At 47.7% G+C, this 18,134-nt stretch overlaps 5 protein-coding genes across 5 annotated transcripts; 4 read left to right on the top strand and 1 right to left on the bottom strand.

The window, feature by feature from the left end:
• Window positions 1-2,483: 2,483 nt before the first annotated feature.
• ONS95_008848 (uncharacterized protein) lies at window positions 2,484-8,042 on the top strand. Its single transcript, XM_058502408.1, has 6 exons — window positions 2,484-2,614; window positions 2,661-3,465; window positions 3,524-3,795; window positions 3,851-5,643; window positions 5,695-6,599; window positions 6,652-8,042. Exons 2-6 carry the CDS (start codon window positions 2,764-2,766, stop codon window positions 7,450-7,452), a joined length of 4,473 nt encoding a protein of 1,490 aa, XP_058361337.1. The 5' UTR covers window positions 2,484-2,614; window positions 2,661-2,763; the 3' UTR covers window positions 7,453-8,042.
• A 358-nt stretch (window positions 8,043-8,400) lies between these two features.
• On the top strand, window positions 8,401-11,305 carry ONS95_008847 (uncharacterized protein; the record flags this gene model as incomplete). The annotated part of the gene is made up of 8 exons (XM_058502407.1): window positions 8,401-8,614; window positions 8,678-9,151; window positions 9,198-9,787; window positions 9,846-10,120; window positions 10,201-10,414; window positions 10,677-10,794; window positions 11,027-11,100; window positions 11,156-11,305. 6 exons carry the CDS (start codon window positions 8,401-8,403, stop codon window positions 10,722-10,724), a joined length of 1,815 nt encoding a protein of 604 aa, XP_058361336.1. The 3' UTR covers window positions 10,725-10,794; window positions 11,027-11,100; window positions 11,156-11,305.
• A 367-nt stretch (window positions 11,306-11,672) lies between these two features.
• On the top strand, window positions 11,673-12,279 carry ONS95_008846 (uncharacterized protein; the record flags this gene model as incomplete). Its single annotated transcript, XM_058502406.1, has 3 exons — window positions 11,673-12,047; window positions 12,131-12,164; window positions 12,215-12,279. The coding sequence occupies 3 exons, from the start codon at window positions 11,673-11,675 to the stop codon at window positions 12,277-12,279; spliced, it is 474 nt and encodes a 157-aa protein (XP_058361335.1).
• A 185-nt stretch (window positions 12,280-12,464) lies between these two features.
• On the top strand, window positions 12,465-13,958 carry ONS95_008845 (uncharacterized protein; the record flags this gene model as incomplete). Its single annotated transcript, XM_058502405.1, has 1 exon — window positions 12,465-13,958. One exon carries the CDS (start codon window positions 12,465-12,467, stop codon window positions 13,956-13,958), a length of 1,494 nt encoding a protein of 497 aa, XP_058361334.1.
• Window positions 13,959-14,272: 314 nt separating this feature from the next.
• On the bottom strand, window positions 14,273-17,626 carry VMA1_1 (H(+)-transporting V1 sector ATPase subunit A). The gene is made up of 8 exons (XM_058502404.1): window positions 17,559-17,626; window positions 16,535-17,482; window positions 16,457-16,478; window positions 16,352-16,400; window positions 16,220-16,304; window positions 15,396-16,172; window positions 14,482-15,269; window positions 14,273-14,433 (listed from the first exon to the last, which is right to left on the bottom strand). The coding sequence occupies exons 2-8, from the start codon at window positions 16,776-16,778 to the stop codon at window positions 14,377-14,379; spliced, it is 2,022 nt and encodes a 673-aa protein (XP_058361333.1). The 5' UTR covers window positions 16,779-17,482; window positions 17,559-17,626; the 3' UTR covers window positions 14,273-14,376.
• Between the last annotated feature and the right edge of the window lie 508 nt (window positions 17,627-18,134).

Below are 18,134 nucleotides of genomic sequence, written 5' to 3'. Positions count from 1 at the left end.
ATCAATCTCACAATGGTGTCCCTATGCCCAGCCTCCTTGCCATAGGATTCTCCCCAGGAGTCACACTCTCACCTAATTTGTCAATAAACGACATCTCCAAGTTCCTTCCACAAACCACCCAAACGCCCAAACGCCTTCAAATCATTGCATATCAGACATATCACTTTCACAGGCTCGGTCCGTCTCCGGTGTGCCTTTTCCTACACACAATCTAAGTCATCGTCGATTAGATCAAATGCATTTCATGTCTCATTTTCATAGCCAGCAAAAGATCTTCGCCCCATCCAATAACCAGAGACAGAGGCAGGCACACATTCAGCCGCCCAAGCCACCCCGCTAAAGAATTTCCCCAAGGTCAGACTTACCTTGTCCAATCGGCTGGCTTCCAGGAGATTTGTTTCAACGTACAGCCAGCCTTCTTCTTTTTCCCTTGCCTACGCAGCTACCCTATGCAGATCATAGTCTTTGGTGATTTGACAAGGTGTTTATTTACTATGAAATGGTGTGTCTCGGCTGTTCAGCGGTGGGGTACTCTGGATTCGAAGAGAAGGCTGTACCTCACACCACAGTTTTTACGGATAATTTGAGGAGAGGAAAGAGCTCCTGGCTGGAACGAGGGTAAGATTTCAATTGACACACGAGACAGGCAAGTAGCTTACAGTCCATTTCTATACCTCGTGATTTGAACAGCCTCCCATCTCCCTGCCTCCTCACCCCAGATCTCAAACCGACCACCTCTAGCACCATCTCTTCCCTTCGACCCTAATCCCCTTCAATATCCGTCTATCTCCATCTATGCCGCACTGCAGCAGGGCAAAGGAGGTGAAAAAGACGAAGAAGAAAAAGGAGCAGTAGCTCTGAACAAAAATTTCCTTTGAAGACACAAAAAAAAGGAAATATGCACCAAGTATGTCGTGCAGTAGTCTCGTCTTAGTCCAAGTCTGTCTTGCCAGAATTTTCACACACTACTGTAGAGAAACATTAGCTTGAATCTCAGCAAGTAACCCAGGTCCCGACGAGGGGGCAGGTGTTCCCAGCAGTGGACAAATTCCGGCGACTCAAGAGAGTGAGAGATATGTTGTGTAACACGTCAGGCATGTATGCAGGTCGGCAGCTCGAGTACGTTAGAAAAGCAGATTTTGCAGCTTCGGCGGAAGAAGTGGCGGGGAGTGCATAGGCTGGACCTGAGCGGTGAACTTGGAGGTTTACTTCTGCTGCTTGTTGATCTGGGCCTTGACTTTTTGGTAAGAAGGAAAATTGTCCCTGGGAAGTCGGAATTATTAATGCCACCCGCGACTTAAGAGTATTCAACGTGCTGAGACATGGTCATAAAGAAATGACTAGTTAAACTCAGTGGGGAGTGAGTACCTTACTGCCCACAACCTTAAGACAAAAGCTTCAATCTTGTTTATAAACTTGTCACGCCATATTTCCATTATGCAGGCCTCCTGACCGAGTGGAGTCTCCTTCCTTAGGGCCTGAGCAAGGCTCAATAGATAAGTACCCTTTTCTTATTTCACTTCCTCCTCCGTGAGAGACATGACCTACGTGCCTATCATCAGCTGGCACGAAACAGTCCTCGTGGTTATCAGAAAACAAGACAAATCCTGCCCCTTGTTCGGCCCGATCCGAAGCATAGAGACCATTAGCACCGATCATTCGATTGATTCAGGCATGCTGTGTATGATTGTCTGGTTTGTCTTTTGGCTTGCTGGTACAGGCGATGTAGGTCTTGGATCTTGCACCCTTGTAGAGACTGAAACTGACATAGAGAACTTTGGGGAGTTAATTGAAGTCTGGCCAGCTGAAGTCAGTGCTGTAGGCTGTTATTCGCTAAAGTTTCAGGGGTTGAGACCCTGTAGTACTGTAATTGTCCTGCGTGAAGTTTCTTCCCTCCTACTGTACAGCAAGTTACTGGAATGCTGATGATACTTGATTTTCTGTACAGTACTTACAGTATTAACCTTATATTTATTCAATGCAGCATTCCTAGTGTGTGCAGAGAGAACGTTGCAGACGCGACCAAGAAGTCCTACAAATTGACTTCGGCACCATCACCTGCTTCACCAGACCGGATCAATATTGTATTACTGTAGTATACAAACTTGTATGGGGTAGACGTACGAGTACCGGAGACACTTTTTAAAGACGTCGCTCGCCCACTTCTAGATCCCGAGCCGACTCGGCCGAGTCGACCCTCGGGGTTGAACGTCGAGAACGTGAATCGCGACGAAGTTACCGCAGACTCTTAGAGCGCCGCAAAGTCAAATAAGCGGGGTACGGGCCCCCCTTAGTCCAATGAGCCTCCAGTCCGGGGAATCCCCAAGACTCCTACTGCGGGTAACATGCAATTACCGCCAGGGTGAATTTGAGTTTCTGTGCTTCTTGGCTCAGGTCCTCTCTGGCATGTGGAGCCTGGTCTTTCCGTCCGTCGGCTCGCTCTTCAAGAGCATCCGAAAGGAGACAACACGCCAATGGAACGAGGCAGATTTGCGTAAACAACACAATGTCAACTCTATGCCGGAACGCGGAGACTTGGCTGCCCGGAATTGAAATAATGGACAGTGCATGGCGTCAGGGCTTGTCGTCATTGGCAATAATGTTATAAATAAAGGTAAGGTTGAGAAAACAAAGCTGTCAGAACTCGTGCCCACGTTAAGTACTGCTGCCCTTCCTAGTTCCTGTGTTTAATTTTCATTCCACGTTGCAACAAGAGTTCTAGCTCTTTTCTTTTTCTGCATCCCCAGTGATACATCGTCCAATATGACGGGCGACAGCAGCACTTGGACGCTGTCGACGCTCAACGACACACGGCCTTCGGTTGAGCTCACGGACAGGCCAACGACACCGCATCCTGGGCCAGACAGCATCAAAAGCCAAAGTCGTTTGGACGAGGACTCTGGTATCAGCAGACAAATTATACCAAACATGGAAGGAATGGACAGAGATGAACTTCGACGTATTGCCACAGTCATGTCGCAAAGGAGGAGCAATACGTATGACGAACTCGAATCCAGTTACACACTTCCTGATCCACAAGATGGCAACTTCGATGAGAAGCAATTTCTTCGATCGTTCATGCATGAGTTCCTAGAGCAAGGGCATGCACCAAAGAAGATCGGCATTTCATTCACGAACTTGAAAGTCTCTGGTGATGGGGCTGCCCTGCGCTTGCAATCCACAATTGGGTCGAGATTTTCAATACCCTTTCGACTTGGTGAACACTTTAGTCTGAGCAAGAAGGAGCCGAGAATGATTCTTCATGGCTTCGATGGTCTACTTAAGCCTGGAGAGCTCTTGCTCGTCCTTGGCCGTCCAGGTTCAGGATGTAGTACATTGCTAAAGACGATGTGTGGAGAGCTACATGGTCTACATGTAAATGATGGATCTACCCTTCACTACGATGGTATTTCTCAAAAGCAGATGGTGAAGGAATTCAAGGGAGAGATAGCCTACAACCAAGAGGTTCGCTTCCCAATGCAAGTATTTGCACCGATGAGGTTCTTACTGACACGCTATCCAGGTCGACAAGCACTTTCCCCAGCTGACTGTCGGTCAGACTCTCGAATTTGCTGCTGCGACTCGCACTCCTTCACATCGAATTAAAGGAATGGATCGTGATCAATACTGCAAATATGTTGCCAAGGTAGCCATGGCTGTCTTTGGTATCAGTCACACATACAACACGAAGGTTGGCAACGATTTCGTTCGCGGAGTCTCTGGTGGAGAGCGGAAACGGGTCAGTCTGGCGGAAATGCTGGTTGCGGGTGTTCCATTCTCTGCTTGGGATAACAGGTAAAGCTTCACATCTTACAGTTACCAGTACCATGTATCACACTAACATTCCCAGTACCCGTGGCCTAGATTCAGCAACTGCACTCAAGTTTGTGCAGTCTCTGCGAACTGGAGCAGACTTGATTGGCTGTACACATGCAGTGGCCGCCTACCAAGCCAGTCAGGCAATGTATGATATCTTCGACAAAACCGTGGTTCTATATGAGGGTCGGCAGATCTATTTCGGCCCAGCACACCTCGGCAGAGCCTTCTTTGAGAAACAAGGATGGGTCTGTCCACAACGTCAAACAGTGGGAGATTTCTTAACGTCGGTGACGAATCCCCATGAGCGTATTGCCCGTGATGGAATGGAGGATCGTGTGCCCCGAACTCCAGAAGACTTTGAGAGATACTGGCGCCAGTCTCCTGAGTATGAAAGCTTGCAGAGACAAATCGAAGCTTATTCTCAGCAATATCCAGCCAGGAAGGACGGGGAAGCCATTGCTCGCCTACGAGAGCAGAAAAACCATGCACAATCAAATCATGTCCGTCGGCGCTCGCCCTACACAATCAGCATTGCCATGCAGATCCGCTTGAACACTAAACGAGCTTACCAACGCATCTTGGGCGACGCGACTGCTACAGCCATGCAGGTTGGAATAAACTTTGTCCTTGCACTTATCATTGGTTCGATCTACTATGGAACACCAGCAGCAACAGCTGGGTTTACGAGTCTCGGCGCTACGCTTTTCATTGCGATCCTGCTCAACGCACTCACTGCTGTCTCCGAAATCAGCAGCCTGTACAATCAACGCCCAATCGTCCAAAAGCATACCTCTTATGCCTTCTACCACCCCGCCACGGAAGCTGCAGCTGGAGTGGTGTCTGATATACCGATCAAGTTCATCACAGCAGTTGTTTTCAATGTCATTCTCTACTTTCTAAGCGGCTTGCGTCGAGAACCCGGTCCTTTCTTCGTATACTTTCTCACCAGCTTCATCTTGACATTTGTCATGAGCGCAGTCTTCAGAACCATGGCTGCCATCACACAGACAATCTCACAGGCTATGAGTCTGGCAGGTGTGCTCGTGCTAGCTATTGTCATCTACACTGGATTTGTCATCGCGATTCCTCAGATGCATCCATGGTTCTCTTGGATACGTTGGATCAATCCCGTCTTCTACGCTTTCGAAGCTCTTGTCGCTAATGAGTTTCACGGCCGGGAATTTACATGCTCGGATATCATTCCGTCCTACACTCCACTTCAAGGTGACTCCTGGATTTGTTCAGCTATAGGAGCAGTTGCTGGTCGTCGTACTGTTAATGGAGATGCCTATATTGCACAACAGTACCATTACTACTACTCGCACGTTTGGCGAAATATTGGGATTCTGATCGGGTTTCTCGTCGTTTTCATGCTCATCTACTTTGTCGCCACAGAGCTCAATTCCGCATCATCCAGTATTGCCGAAGTATTGGTCTTTCAACGAGGCCATGTCCCGAAATATCTTCAAAACAATGTCTCTACAGACCAAGGAGTTGCTGCCGCTCCCAATCTACGAGAGCTATCTGATGAGGAAGAAGTGAAAGTCGCGCTGGAGCCGCAGAAAGATATATTCACTTGGAAAGATGTCTCATACGATATCGAGATTAAGGGCGAGCCACGGCGGCTCCTGGATAATGTTTCTGGTTGGGTCAAACCCGGGACTCTGACAGCTCTCATGGGTGTCAGTGGTGCCGGTAAGACAACTCTTCTCGACGTTCTAGCTCGTCGTACAACTATGGGCGTTATTACAGGAGACATGTTGGTCAACGGAACCCCTCTGGATGCAAGTTTTCAACGAAAGACTGGATATGTTCAACAACAAGGTAAGTTTCACAAGGGTCTCGCAATATCGGTCACCACTGACTGATTCCCAGATCTTCATCTTGAGACAGCTACAGTCCGTGAAAGTCTAAGATTCAGTGCCATGCTTCGCCAACCAGCATCTGTCAGCAAAGAAGAAAAGTATCGCTACGTGGAAGACGTGATCGATATGCTCAGCATGCGGGACTTTGCTAACGCGGTTGTCGGTGTTCCCGGAGAAGGTCTGAACGTTGAGCAGCGCAAGTTGCTTACGATTGGTGTCGAACTCGCTGCGAAGCCAAAACTCCTTCTCTTCCTCGACGAGCCCACTAGTGGTCTTGACTCGCAGAGTTCGTGGTCTATCTGCGCGTTCCTGCGGAAGCTCGCCGACTCAGGACAGGCAGTTCTGTGTACTGTCCATCAGCCCAGCGCTATTCTGTTTCAACAATTCGACCGTCTGCTCTTCTTGGCCAGAGGAGGAAAGACAGTGTACTTTGGCGAGATTGGACCTGATTCAAGGACTCTGCTCGACTACCTGGAAAATAATGGTGCACCGAAGTGTGGAAGTGATGATAATCCTGCCGAGTACATGATTGAAGTCATCAATAAATCTATTGGCGATGGCGCACAGGATTGGCATTCGATTTGGAAGTCTAGTCAAGAGTGCAGAGATGTTGAGCAGGAAATCCAAAGGATCCACTTGGAGAGAGGAACCGGGAATACCGAAACCCACGATGCCACCAGCTTTTCAGAGTTTGCAATGCCACTGTCTGCACAGATCCAAGTCGTCACTTATCGAATATTTCAGCAGTATTGGAGAATGCCCGAGTACATAATGGCGAAATGGGGACTAGGTTTGGTCGCTGGACTTTTTGTTGGCTTTACCTTTTACGGCGCTGACGCAAGCCAAGCTGGCATGAATAATGTCATCTATTCCGTGTTCATGCTTACTACCATATTCTCAACTCTCGTTCAATCGGTTAGCTGCCTTCCAGTTCAAGATTAATAAGAGTATACTAACATCATATTAGGTCCAGCCACTGTTTATCACCCAGAGGGACCTTTACGAAGTGCGCGAACGACCAAGCAAATCTTACTCCTGGGTAGCCTTCCTATTCGCCAACTTCATCGTCGAAATCCCATACATGATCATCACCGGTATTCTAACCTACGGAAGCTATTACTACGCCGTAGTCGGCATTCAGTCTTCGGAACGCCAAGTTCTGGTCCTGCTTTTCATTATCCAACTATTCATCTATTCCGGCTCCTTTGCACACTTGACAATCGTCTCCATGCCAGACGCGGAAACTGCCGCTGGAATCGTCGTTCTCCTCATGTTACTGATGACAATGTTCTCTGGTGTTATGCAAGCACCGCAAGCCCTTCCCGGATTCTGGATTTTCATGTATCGGGTTAACCCATTCACTTACTGGATCGGCGGTATTTCCGGTACACAGCTACATAATCGAGAGGTTGACTGTGCCAGTAACGAGGTGTCAGTTTTTGACTCCCCAGCTGGTCAAACCTGCGGGCAATATCTCCAGTCATACTTGACTGACGCACGAGGATACCTGTTAAACCCCAACGACACTGAATCTTGCCAGTATTGTTCAATTCGAACTGGCGATATCTTCCTGGCGGGATCCAAGATCACTTGGGATCAGCGATGGCGCAACTTTGGGATCATGTGGGTGTTCATCATCTTCAACTTCTTTGGGGCAATTTTGCTGTATTATGCTTTCCGTGTCAAGAAATGGAACTTTGGAGGCGGGAAGAAGGCGAAGAAGTCTTTGCCTCCTTCCGAAGGAGCATCTCAGAGTCAAGAGAAATGAAGCTTCAGAGATCACCAGAAAGATGAAATATAGAGCGGAATTCTCTGTCTTTATAGACTGTTTTGGTTTTATAGACTGTCTGGGATTATAGATATTCTAGTTTTCTTTTGTACTTCCACTCATTGTTGCGTCTCTTTTGTTTCCGGGGAGTTATCATCTATAGATAGTCTATTGAATTGTAATATTGTCTCGCTTTCCGATAAGAATATGATTATTCTCCGGGAACAGAATATTTGTTTCCTCGTCCAAACGACCAGTGCAAACTTCCAAGGCGGATATGCAGCGAATCTGTTTTTCTCCAGTTTTAAGAACGATAGCGGGATGCTGTTGAGTACCCCGCACGAGTAGCCGAATGTAAACCAGCCCCAAAAGTTTATCTTCTGCGTCTGCACTGGCGTTCCTCGCTCTCATACATTGCTTCAAATTGTATCACAATAGATGGAGCTATCTCTAGCTATAATTCGGTGATCAGTAGAGAGGTAAACAGTATGTTGTCTGTGGCATGCGTCCGCACTGGCTACACTAGTTTGAGATTCTGTCGTGGAAACTTTATTATTCAACCTAGGACCTACACGGACCTTAAGAATCGGTCAGTGCTTTGACATGGCCAACTTAATATGCAGATTATATTGGTATCTTTATCCAATGCCTTTACTTCTAATTGAGCCCTATCTTGTGCGTCATTCGGATAGACCATCCCGGGCTGCTAGATGAAACTTACCTCATACTTCGGCCCCTGCATGACAGCAACCTACCCCAGACTCCACAAGCAGATCACTATGCTTAATTTACTTCAAGCATTTCATCGAACGCCTTGATATAGCTTCTTAGTGAATGATTTTCGCTTCTCATGTTTCGGTAGAGAAATGATAAAGATGCCATCTCCTGTCCTCGCTCAGTTAGCGATCTTGCACGATTTCATTTTGTTTGGTCTCGCTACTATTCAAGATGCTACATTTAGCCACTTTAAATGTCTTGATGGCATTAGTGATTTGTACTGGCACAGTGAATGGGAAGAGACCGCAATATTTGTTGAAAGAGCGCCATTACGTGCCATCAGCCTGGTCCAGAGTCGGTCCTGCTCCTGCGGACCATTTGATACAATTGCAGATCGGCCTGAGACAGAGTCAGTTCAGTGAGCTTGAGAAACAGCTTTATCAAGGTAGGCAGCTCAAAATTAGTCGGCTGTGGCATTTTTCACCTGGACATGCTGACAGAGGGCCAGTGTCTGATCCACGCCATGAAAGATATGGTCAACATCTATCTGAACAACAAGTCAATCAACTCATCAAGCCAACGAGCGAGACAACCGATCAAGTTCTCTTCTGGCTTCGAGAGAACGACATTGGAGAAGATATTGAGTACAGCCGCGCCAAAGACTGGATCAAAGTCACACTTTCAGTGGAGTCAGTGGAAAGACTACTTGACACGGAATACTCAATCTTCAAGCACAAAGATGGTACTCATCTAGTCCGAACACCAGAATGGTCACTTCCGTCACATCTCCACCAGCACATCCAAACAATACAGCCTACAAACTCATTCTTCCGAATGAGACCTGAGCGATCGACTCTGAAAATCGCTCCATCTGACACAACCGATGTCCAAATTACTACCGACAGGAGACCCTCAGGAACGGCACTTGAACATGTGTGCAATGTGACCCTTGTCACGCCAGAATGTTTGCGTACACTTTATGGTACCTCGCTTCCATCCCCTTTGAGGCTCCATCCCTAACTTCACAGGAACAATCGACTACGTCCCCAGATTGACGGGCAAGAACCGCATTGGAATGACAAACTATCTCGGCGAAACCAGCGTACGATCCGACGTCTCGTTATTCCTCTCTCGTTTCCGCCCGGACGCAACAGCGAACTTCACACTGACGACCATCGCGTCCGGTTTGGATCAGCAAGTACCCAACATAACCTCTCTAGCGGCAGGAAAGAATCTCGAGGGGAACTTGGACGCAGAAACAATTCTAGGTATTGCGTTCCCAACCCCGATGGAGGCCTTCAATACAGGCGGAAGTCCGCCGTTTGTACCTAGTCTTTCGACGCCGACGAATACGAATGAGCCGTATCTGGATTGGTTGCAGTTTATGCTGGGACTGGAGATTGTTCCACAGGTGATAAGCACGAGTTATGGAGACGATGAGCAAACTATTCCGTTGAGCTATGCGACGGCTGTGTGTAATGGATTTGCACAGTTAGGCGCTAGAGGTGTGTCATTGCTGTTTGCTAGTGGAGATAATGGAGTTGGTTCGAATGGTGAGTGTGTCTCGAACGATGGGAAGAACACGAGTATGTTTCTGCCAATATTCCCTGGTGGTTGTGTAAGTGTTGCCTTTCCCTCAATCTATCGTTTCCAAGGAAACTGATAGAAGCCTCAAGCCATTCGTAACAACCGTTGGCGGCACAATGCAAATCAACCCAGAAGTTGTGGTGTTTAACCCAGCAAACAACTATGCGTCAGGAGGCGGCTTCAGTAACTACTTCTCTCGTCCTGCATACCAGGATGCGGCTGTCCAGCCTTACATTACCTGGCTTGGCGATGAGTTCAAAGGTCTGTACAACACATCTGGACGAGCCTACCCGGATATTTCAGCTCAAGGCTTCCACTATGCAACAATTTGGAACGGGACTCTAGTGCCACTGGATGGAACAAGGTAACTCACACGCAGTCCCTGTTCTAGTTGCCCTGCTTTGGTGGGTCCATCATTTGGGTGTGCTAAATTTGATGATGAAGTGCATCCACACCAACCGCTTCGGCAATTATCTCGCTGGTCAATGATGCTCGACTGGCTTGTGGGAAACCAGTCTTGGGGTTTCTCAATCCATGGCTGTACTCACAAGGTTTCAAGGCTTTCACAGACGTAACCAGCGGTTCTGCACGAGGGTGTAATGTGACAGGATTTCCCGCCAAAGCTGGTTGGGATGCAGTTTCTGGTTTTGGAACGCCTGTAAGTTATGTTCTATCGAAGTATCCCTCAACTGCCAAACAAAACACACCTTCTACAGGGGGTGGAAAAGCCTGAAGATATGCCCTGTAATTAAGCGAGGGACGCCTGAGGGTCGCACATGCAAGGTAGCTCTAGTGACCTACCTGCTTTGGCGCTGCCCCTTAGAAAAGTGTGTTTTTCGGCAGTTGAGGTGATATCAATATCGAAGTATCAGTAGCTTGATTTAGATTTTCAATATACTGACTGTTGTTGTGCTATCTAGGACTTTCCGAAACTGAAGGCTGCAGCGTTGGATAATGGGATTTTCTGACCTTGCTGACGATTGATCTCTACTTTAATCGGTGATTTTACTAATGCCTGTAAATTTAATCGTTCTCTTAGTAAGTTCGCATAACGGTTCTTGTGCTTCTTCATTCTTTGTCTCATTTCTCTCCATCGACCGCGGTGTCTACGTTGACTTAAATTACTCTGCTGGCGTCTCTGGCATGAGAGTGGGAAGTTTAACAGAAACCAGTCAGTGGCAGGCCAGGATGTTGGTGAAATTCCATAGTGTTTTTGAAACCTCGTTTGAGCAAATGATGAATTCCGTCATACCTGACATTTCTTTTCAAGTACCCGCTTCGACGTTCAAACACCTCTGAGCTACATTTACTCGCGAGCAGATCATCAATCCAGAGTCCGACGAGGTAAGATAGATACAAAAAACACAATACATTGTAAAGAGTCTAACATGATTCATAGTAAAGTGAACCGCAGGCGACAAGGCCAATGTTCAACCTCTGCCATGACAGATTTGCTTCAAGATTTCGACTTCACATCTTCATTATTTATCTTCGGAGCATTGATGGTGACAACTTGAAGCCAATCACAACCCCCTGCAATGTACTTGGCGCAAAGACAAATCTGATGAGTAATAAATACCTCTTTTTCTGCGGGGTGTGATCTCACGCGGCTCAACTGTTGCCAGCCTTGTCATGTTGGTAGCCTTAATTGACCTCATGCCCTCAATCCCTAGAATTCATGGTATACGAGATGAGTCTTTCAATCCTTGATTATTCATGCACGGAGTGGGCAAAGCTCTGCCAGCCCAGCATATCCATGGTCACGAAAGCCACTGTTTAAGTATTTTACGCATCTGTATGTCAGCGCGGCGTGTGATTGATTTTCATCACAGAGACTTGGAGTCAAGCAGGCCGTCTTCACTGCCCAAAGTCCACTTTAAGATTCCATTTCCCCAGACTGGACGTATATGGAAGCTATGTCCGGGTTTGAGATTGCCGGGGTGGTTCTAGGAACATATCCGTTGCTAGTTTCGGCAGCAGAACGTTACCGCCGCCTAATCACGCGTCATAAAGATTACAAAACAAGAAAAATCTGGTCACGACTACAAATAGACTTGGAGTTCGAAGAACGTGTTTATGGTTCCATCATGAATGACCTGTTCTTTGGAATTCTTGCTGAGGAGCAACAGAGCGATCTCCTGGGCTCCCTACAGATGGACCCAACCATCGCCGCTAAAGTAAATAAGCGACTAGAAGCTGGCTCGGAGGCTGTTTTACGATTACTACCTATCTTGGAGGTCGAACTGAGAAGTATTAAAGAGAGCTTTGAGTCAATAGAGAACTCTCTCCAGGTGAGCATCTTGGAGACTTCAACGAAGTCAAGGTCGATCTGCATCATGACTTCGTTTGCCAACCTTTTCTAACCCGTGGCAAGGGGACCAAAGCCGGGTTTCTTACGGAGATACAAGGTCGGCAAACTACAAAGTAAAATTCAAGAATCCTTGTTAAACTTATCCAGACGCAATGGGCAGCTGCAGGCATTTACTTCAACTCTGCGCCGATTGGAAGAAGATCGGCTCCTGAGAGAACAATCTGCCAGTCTACATCAGCCCTTAGATTTTGATAAACACGAAATACGACTCATATCACTTGAATGGAGTGACCAGGAAAGCCATCCATTGGTCTGTAGTTTAGAACATGCTTCACTTATCCACCCTGTGCCCTACAAAGCTCTGTCTTACTCCTGGGGAGCTCCCGATATCACGAGTATGTGCATCACGTCTTCGAGGACTTCAAAAGCTCATAAAATACAAATCACTGTCAACTTGGACATGGCTCTTCGATCACTGCGCAAACACCTGCTGCCCATACCCGCAGACAGAGACAGTACGTCCGCTCTACGGCTCTGGGTCGACGCAATTTGCATCAATCAAAGCGATGGGCAGGAAAGGAGCCTCCAGGTTCGAAGCATGCGACAGATATATGCTAGTGCTGAGGAGGTCGTGGCATGGGTTGGCCCGCTGAAAGCTGGAGTAGATTTTGCCGAGGAAATTAAAAATACTTCGGAATCTTCCCCGATTCTCCTATCACGGCAAGGACAAGCTGTAGAGACAGACGATGAAAACCAAGAGGCTATCAAACCAGTACAGCCCAACTATGTAGCGGCGTTTCAGCATGCTTACTGGAATCGTGTGTGGATCATACAAGAGATCACAGTAGCTTCTAGCGTGCGAGTGATTCTAGGCGATGTGATAATTTCCGGGGATGATGTTCTGAAGGCTCTCGAGGTTCTCGAAAGCAAGAAGGAGAAATCGAGTGGAGTCATAAATTCTTTACCAGTACACCTCCTGAGGTTCCGCAATCTGTTTGCTGGGTTGGAACGGAGACCTATTGGTCTCCTTGAGGCGTTGACATGGACCTGCTCAGCCAAAGCGACGGATCCCCGAGACAAGATCTTCGCTCTGTTAGGTCTTTGCTACGATGCTTCAACATACGTCCCTGTCCCTATCTATAAGCAGTCGCTGGAATCTATCATTACCGACATGACGAAGAAAATGATGGTTGTTAATCGATCACTGGACTACATAATGATACGAGGGACTCAAGGCTCAGCTCCAATCCGGGGGAAAAAGCGGAAGTTGACAACTTTACCATCGTGGCCATCTGATTGGCAAGCTCTATGGTCTGGAGAAGATCTGAATCTGATGAAGCACATGTCGAATGGTTTCAAGATCTGCTCCTACGACGTAAATCCAGTCCTGTCAGGCTCAACCAACAACACCCTCTGTGTAAGAGGTCTATTGAGTGGCACAGTGGACGAATTTTGTTCACCAGCACTACAAGATCCTGAAGGCTCGAGTCTAAACATGATACCAGGATCTTCTTCGATGTCAAGTCCTCCTGATGCAACATCCAAGCCTCATGTGACCCCGCCACCACTCTCTTTCGACAGTAGCGCCGGCCAGACTTTCGATGAACTTCTTGCTCATGCGCTGAGGTACAAAGTCGTTGGTACACGATTGGCGATACTGAGATCTGCGAGTATAGACTCAAAGCTTACGGTGACGGCCGTGTGTTGGGTAGACCCTCGAACAGATATTTCGGATGAAGTGTTCCAGCTCGAGGGGTGCAGTGCGCCTCTCATCTTAAGGAAGCAGGTAGATGAGGAGCCCAAAAATGTATACGGTAGTCAGTGTGGCATATTCTCTTTCAAAATCCAAGATTTTGGGAGAAGCAGAGATTATTACACTTGTTTGAATTGAAGGACAGGTCAGAGGTTAGACATTACCAGAGCTCTGCACCTGACTCGCTTGGTCAAATTTAAACAAGATCAGAACGAAAGGGGGAAATATTTTTATCCATAGCAGCCTGGCGGCGGGCAGTCTCAACCATACAGCAGAGAGTTGTCGCTTTCTGAAGCAAGAGATTTTGCAAGGAACTTGAGGTAGCGCGACGGACAGACTAGTAGGATGGTCTCCGGATAGTCCAAGGGCGTCACTTCACGCGTATCACAGAAGGGAGGTTGGATAAAATAGAGAATGATGCGTGGAGAAATATTCTACATTCTGTTCCGTCCATTCGCGTCTATCGGCAGGCATCAATCAGTCAACAATACTGTGGGACAGTCCAAGCAAGCAATGCATCCTTCCCTTTGCTCATCAATTCCAGCTCAATGCTCGCTTACTCATCTGTGACAGAGGCAAATTTGTCCGTCATGGCTTGGATGAGATCCTCATACTGGACATTGTTAGCATAGACCAGAACTGGGGAAAAGGTAAAACTTACCTTCTTCACAATGACATCCTCTCCGTCACCAGGAACCTCGAACTTCATGCTTCGGAGCTGGGATTGGATATCTCCAGTGGCTTCTCGGACCTTGTTCCAGTTACCACCTTGTGCAATAGCCTTCTGGGCCTCGTCGTGGAAACCCATCATAGCCTTCATCATCCACTCGGTCTTCCAGATAGGGCAGAATTGATCATAATCGGAGTAACCGTTTTGTTGCAAGAAATCTTCTTTAATCAAGCCAGCAACATCAAGGGTAATCTTGTCGGGGTCAGAAAGCGCAGACTTTCCGACCAATTGCACGACTTGATCCAATTCTTCTGAGTCAGTGAGAAGTTGCTTGATACGATCTCGGAGTCTGGGGAATTCAGGGAAGTCTTTCTCGTAGAATTTGTCAAGAACAGTAGTGTACTTGCTGTAACTGAGAGCAGTGTTGATGGAAGGGAAATGCTTTCTCTGGGCGAGCTTTTTGTCAAGACCCCAGAAGACCTGCACAATACCGAGAGTGGAACTTGTGACTGGATCTGAAAAATCTCCACCAGGGGGACTGACAGCACCAACGATACTGACACTGCCCTCACGGTCTGGGCTACCAAGAGCTTGAACCTTTCCAGCTCTCTCGTAGAAACTGGCAAGCTTAGCACCAAGGTAGGCAGGGAAACCTTGATCAGCAGGCATTTCTCCCAAACGACCGGACAATTCACGAAGAGCCTCAGCCCATCGGGAAGTAGAATCAGCCATCATGGCAACATCCTTTCCTTGATCGCGGAAGTACTCAGAGATGGTGACTAGACGCAATGGGTAGTTAGTAAATGTCTCAGGAACGTTATATGACATAGCTCAGGACAATCCCAGGAAAATCCCGAGTACGGGCTGATCGAAGATAGGAGAAATGGGGCTTGCCAAGTACGTACTACCAGTGTAAATGGAAGCTTCACGAGCAGCCACAGGCATGTTAGAGGTATTGGCGATCAGTGTAGTACGCTTCATGATAGGCTCTTTCCGGCCTTCGATATCAATGGATAGCTCTGGGAAATCCATCAAGACTTCGGCCATCTCATTTCCTCGCTCTCCACATCCAACGTAAATGATGACATCACTGTTCGAGAACTTGGAAACTGATTGAGAAATGACAGTCTTTCCACAACCGAAAGCACCTGGAATGGCAACAGTACCACCTTGAACGGATGGGAAGAGGGCGTCCAAGACACGCTGACCAACAATGAAAGGCTTGTCTGATGCGAGCTTCTCGGTCGTTGGGCGAGGCACACGAACGGGCCATGTGTGCATCATACTATGCTCGGTCTTCTTGCCATCGAATTCGATTTCCAGGATCTTCTCATCAACCTTGTAGCTTCCCTTCTCCGCAATTCGAGTAATGGTACCCCGAGCTCTTGGTTGTAAAATTATCTTGTGGTCGTCCAAAAGAGAGTTCTCGTAAACAGTGCCCCAGATATCTCCTCCGGTAATGTGGTCTCCGACCTTCATCAATGGCTTGAAGTCCCAGCTCTTCTCTCTGTTCAACGCAGGAACCGCAATACCACGAGGGATGTAAATGCTGTTAGAAGCTTTGGCAATTTCCGCGAGAGGTCTTTGAATACCGTCGTAGATAGTTTCCATCAAACCAGGTCCTAGCTCGACAGATAGAGGCTTTCCGGTTCGAATAACGGGATCTCCCACAGTAACACCAGCTTCCAAACATTAGCACCGCCCAGACAGATTATCCAGTATGCCATACCAGTCTCCTCATAAACCTGGATATACGCTCTATCCGCTTCGATTCGAATGACTTCGCCGACGAGTTTATCGTGCCCGACTTGGACCTAGAGCTATGAGCTTGTGCCAATTGTCTACCTGGGCTTTGCCATACCAGTTCGTACATTGCAACTCCGACCATGTTCTCTGCTACCACGACGGGTCTGCCAATTGTCAGTAATGCAATGCTATACCCATCGTAGTTGGCATCTTCGCATACCCAGAGACGGAGAAGATGGTGCCTGAAAGTCGTTAGTTGACATTGGCACATTCAATTGTTAAGGATGCGGCGGCGTACCATATTGCTCATCATCATCGTGCTTAATTGCTGCCTTCTTTGGAGGCATCCTGACTGATTGTTGGGGAGTTGGAGGTGGTGAGAGAGTAAAGCTGGGTGATGGTGGAAGTGGAGGGAGCTCTGGATGAAGCTCTTGAAGGCTAGGGCGGTGCACGGCCACAGACAAGCTATCAATGTCACGACTCCGAATCAGATCATACAATGACGGTCGGGCTTTCAAGCGGGGGCGAATACCGACGTTCATCAACGAGAGCCGGCAGCAGGTCTGTCTATCAAATGGCAGTTGAGGATATTAGAGAGAGTAAGGGAGTAGGTAGTGTTTTGTTGATACATGAGAGAGGTGCGTGACCCTTGTGGCTGGGCTCTACGTTTGGCCGGGATGTTACGGGCTTTTGGCACAACCGCAATTCCACCTAATCGTCAAATGTCTTGCGGACGATTGATTCAAATGTGACAAGAAACGACAGTAACATACAAATGTGGGTCAAGTTTCACCTTCGGCCTTTGGTAAATGGATCAGATGTGTTGTTCTTACAACCAATCTCCAGGAAGGCTGGTTATGTCATCTCGCTTGCCAAGAATCTACAGATTACCTAGAAAAAGGAAGTTGAGCTTGACGAAACTCAAGACATGGTCGGAAATATGAGAGGGCAGTGATCAGGTTGAGATATGTGTGTTCACGCCCTTGAAGATCATTGAAACATTTCGGTTAGGCTTCTTGCGTTGCTGTGCGCTTTGTTACCGTGAAGGTCTTGCATAGACGACTCAACTTCGAGATATCTGCTCTTAATCAATATGGCAAAGGTAAAGATAGTCTGAAAATTCTCTGGTGAACTCAAACCCACTTCTTTTCTCTCTGTGATAAGAATATGTGTCTTGGGTCAATGGTCATCTTGTTGTTGAAAGTCTCAGCTAGCTACCTAGTATGGGATGAGCGATAAGCGATATCTCAGGAGAAGTTAGTACTGCAAGAGGACAGCAGATATGCATGGGCGTGAGTGACAGTCAGTCGTAAACTACCTACACATAAATTAAGACGGCATTTCTTCATCATCAAGAAATCCATGCACTCTTCTTTTCCGCTTTCAATGCTATTATCTGCTTTGACACGCTTCTGCCACTTACAATATCGTAGCTCCCCCGCCACCTGTCGCGGGCCATGTTCACCGCCCATAACTTATCAAATAGGTGCAATCCAAGAGTCACTCTCTGATTCGCATGTGATGATTCACTCTGTATCTACCTACCTACCTAGATATGGATATGGATATGGGCTCGCCCTCTTTAGACTACATGCATCAGCTCCAAATCCCGCAGGAGATAAGACCACTGGTCACTATCCCATCGTCGCAACCCATTCCATCATCACATGGTGGTTCGTTCTGCAAGCGTCCACCAGGTCCGGCTCAGACAACCTCAGCGCCATCCTCTTCAGCCCGGAGAGCCAACCACAGCGCCGGACACTGGGATCCGGTCCACTAAACAGGTCCGACTAACCCCCCCCCCCGTAACCCCCGATCCCAGTAGGCTACAACCTGTATCGACGACTGCACTGCACGCACTGCACTGCACTGCACTGCACTGCACTTGACGACTCTCA

The sequence above is a fragment of the Cadophora gregata genome, assembly GCF_030347475.1.
Source record: "Cadophora gregata isolate MNR1 chromosome Unknown scaffold_3, whole genome shotgun sequence".
Lineage (NCBI taxonomy): Eukaryota > Fungi > Ascomycota > Leotiomycetes > Helotiales > Ploettnerulaceae > Cadophora > Cadophora gregata.
This window is presented reverse-complemented; position numbering and strand designations above follow the sequence as displayed.

Excerpts from the sequence above, each read along its gene's own strand:
- ONS95_008848 (XM_058502408.1), top strand. The coding sequence starts at position 2,764 with ATGACGGGCGACAGCAGCACTTGGACGCTGTCGACGCTCAACGACACA. Across the intron at positions 3,466-3,523 it reads AGATAGCCTACAACCAAGAG|GTCGACAAGCACTTTCCCCA; the intron begins GTTCGCTTCCCA and ends CACGCTATCCAG. Across the intron at positions 5,644-5,694 it reads TGGATATGTTCAACAACAAG|ATCTTCATCTTGAGACAGCT; the intron begins GTAAGTTTCACA and ends ACTGATTCCCAG.
- VMA1_1 (XM_058502404.1), bottom strand. The coding sequence starts at position 16,778 with ATGAACGTCGGTATTCGCCCCCGCTTGAAAGCCCGACCGTCATTGTAT. Across the intron at positions 16,401-16,456 it reads ACCATCTTCTCCGTCTCTGG|ACCCGTCGTGGTAGCAGAGA; the intron begins GTATGCGAAGAT and ends GACAATTGGCAG. Across the intron at positions 15,270-15,395 it reads AGCTTCCATTTACACTGGTA|TCACCATCTCTGAGTACTTC; the intron begins GTACGTACTTGG and ends CATTGCGTCTAG.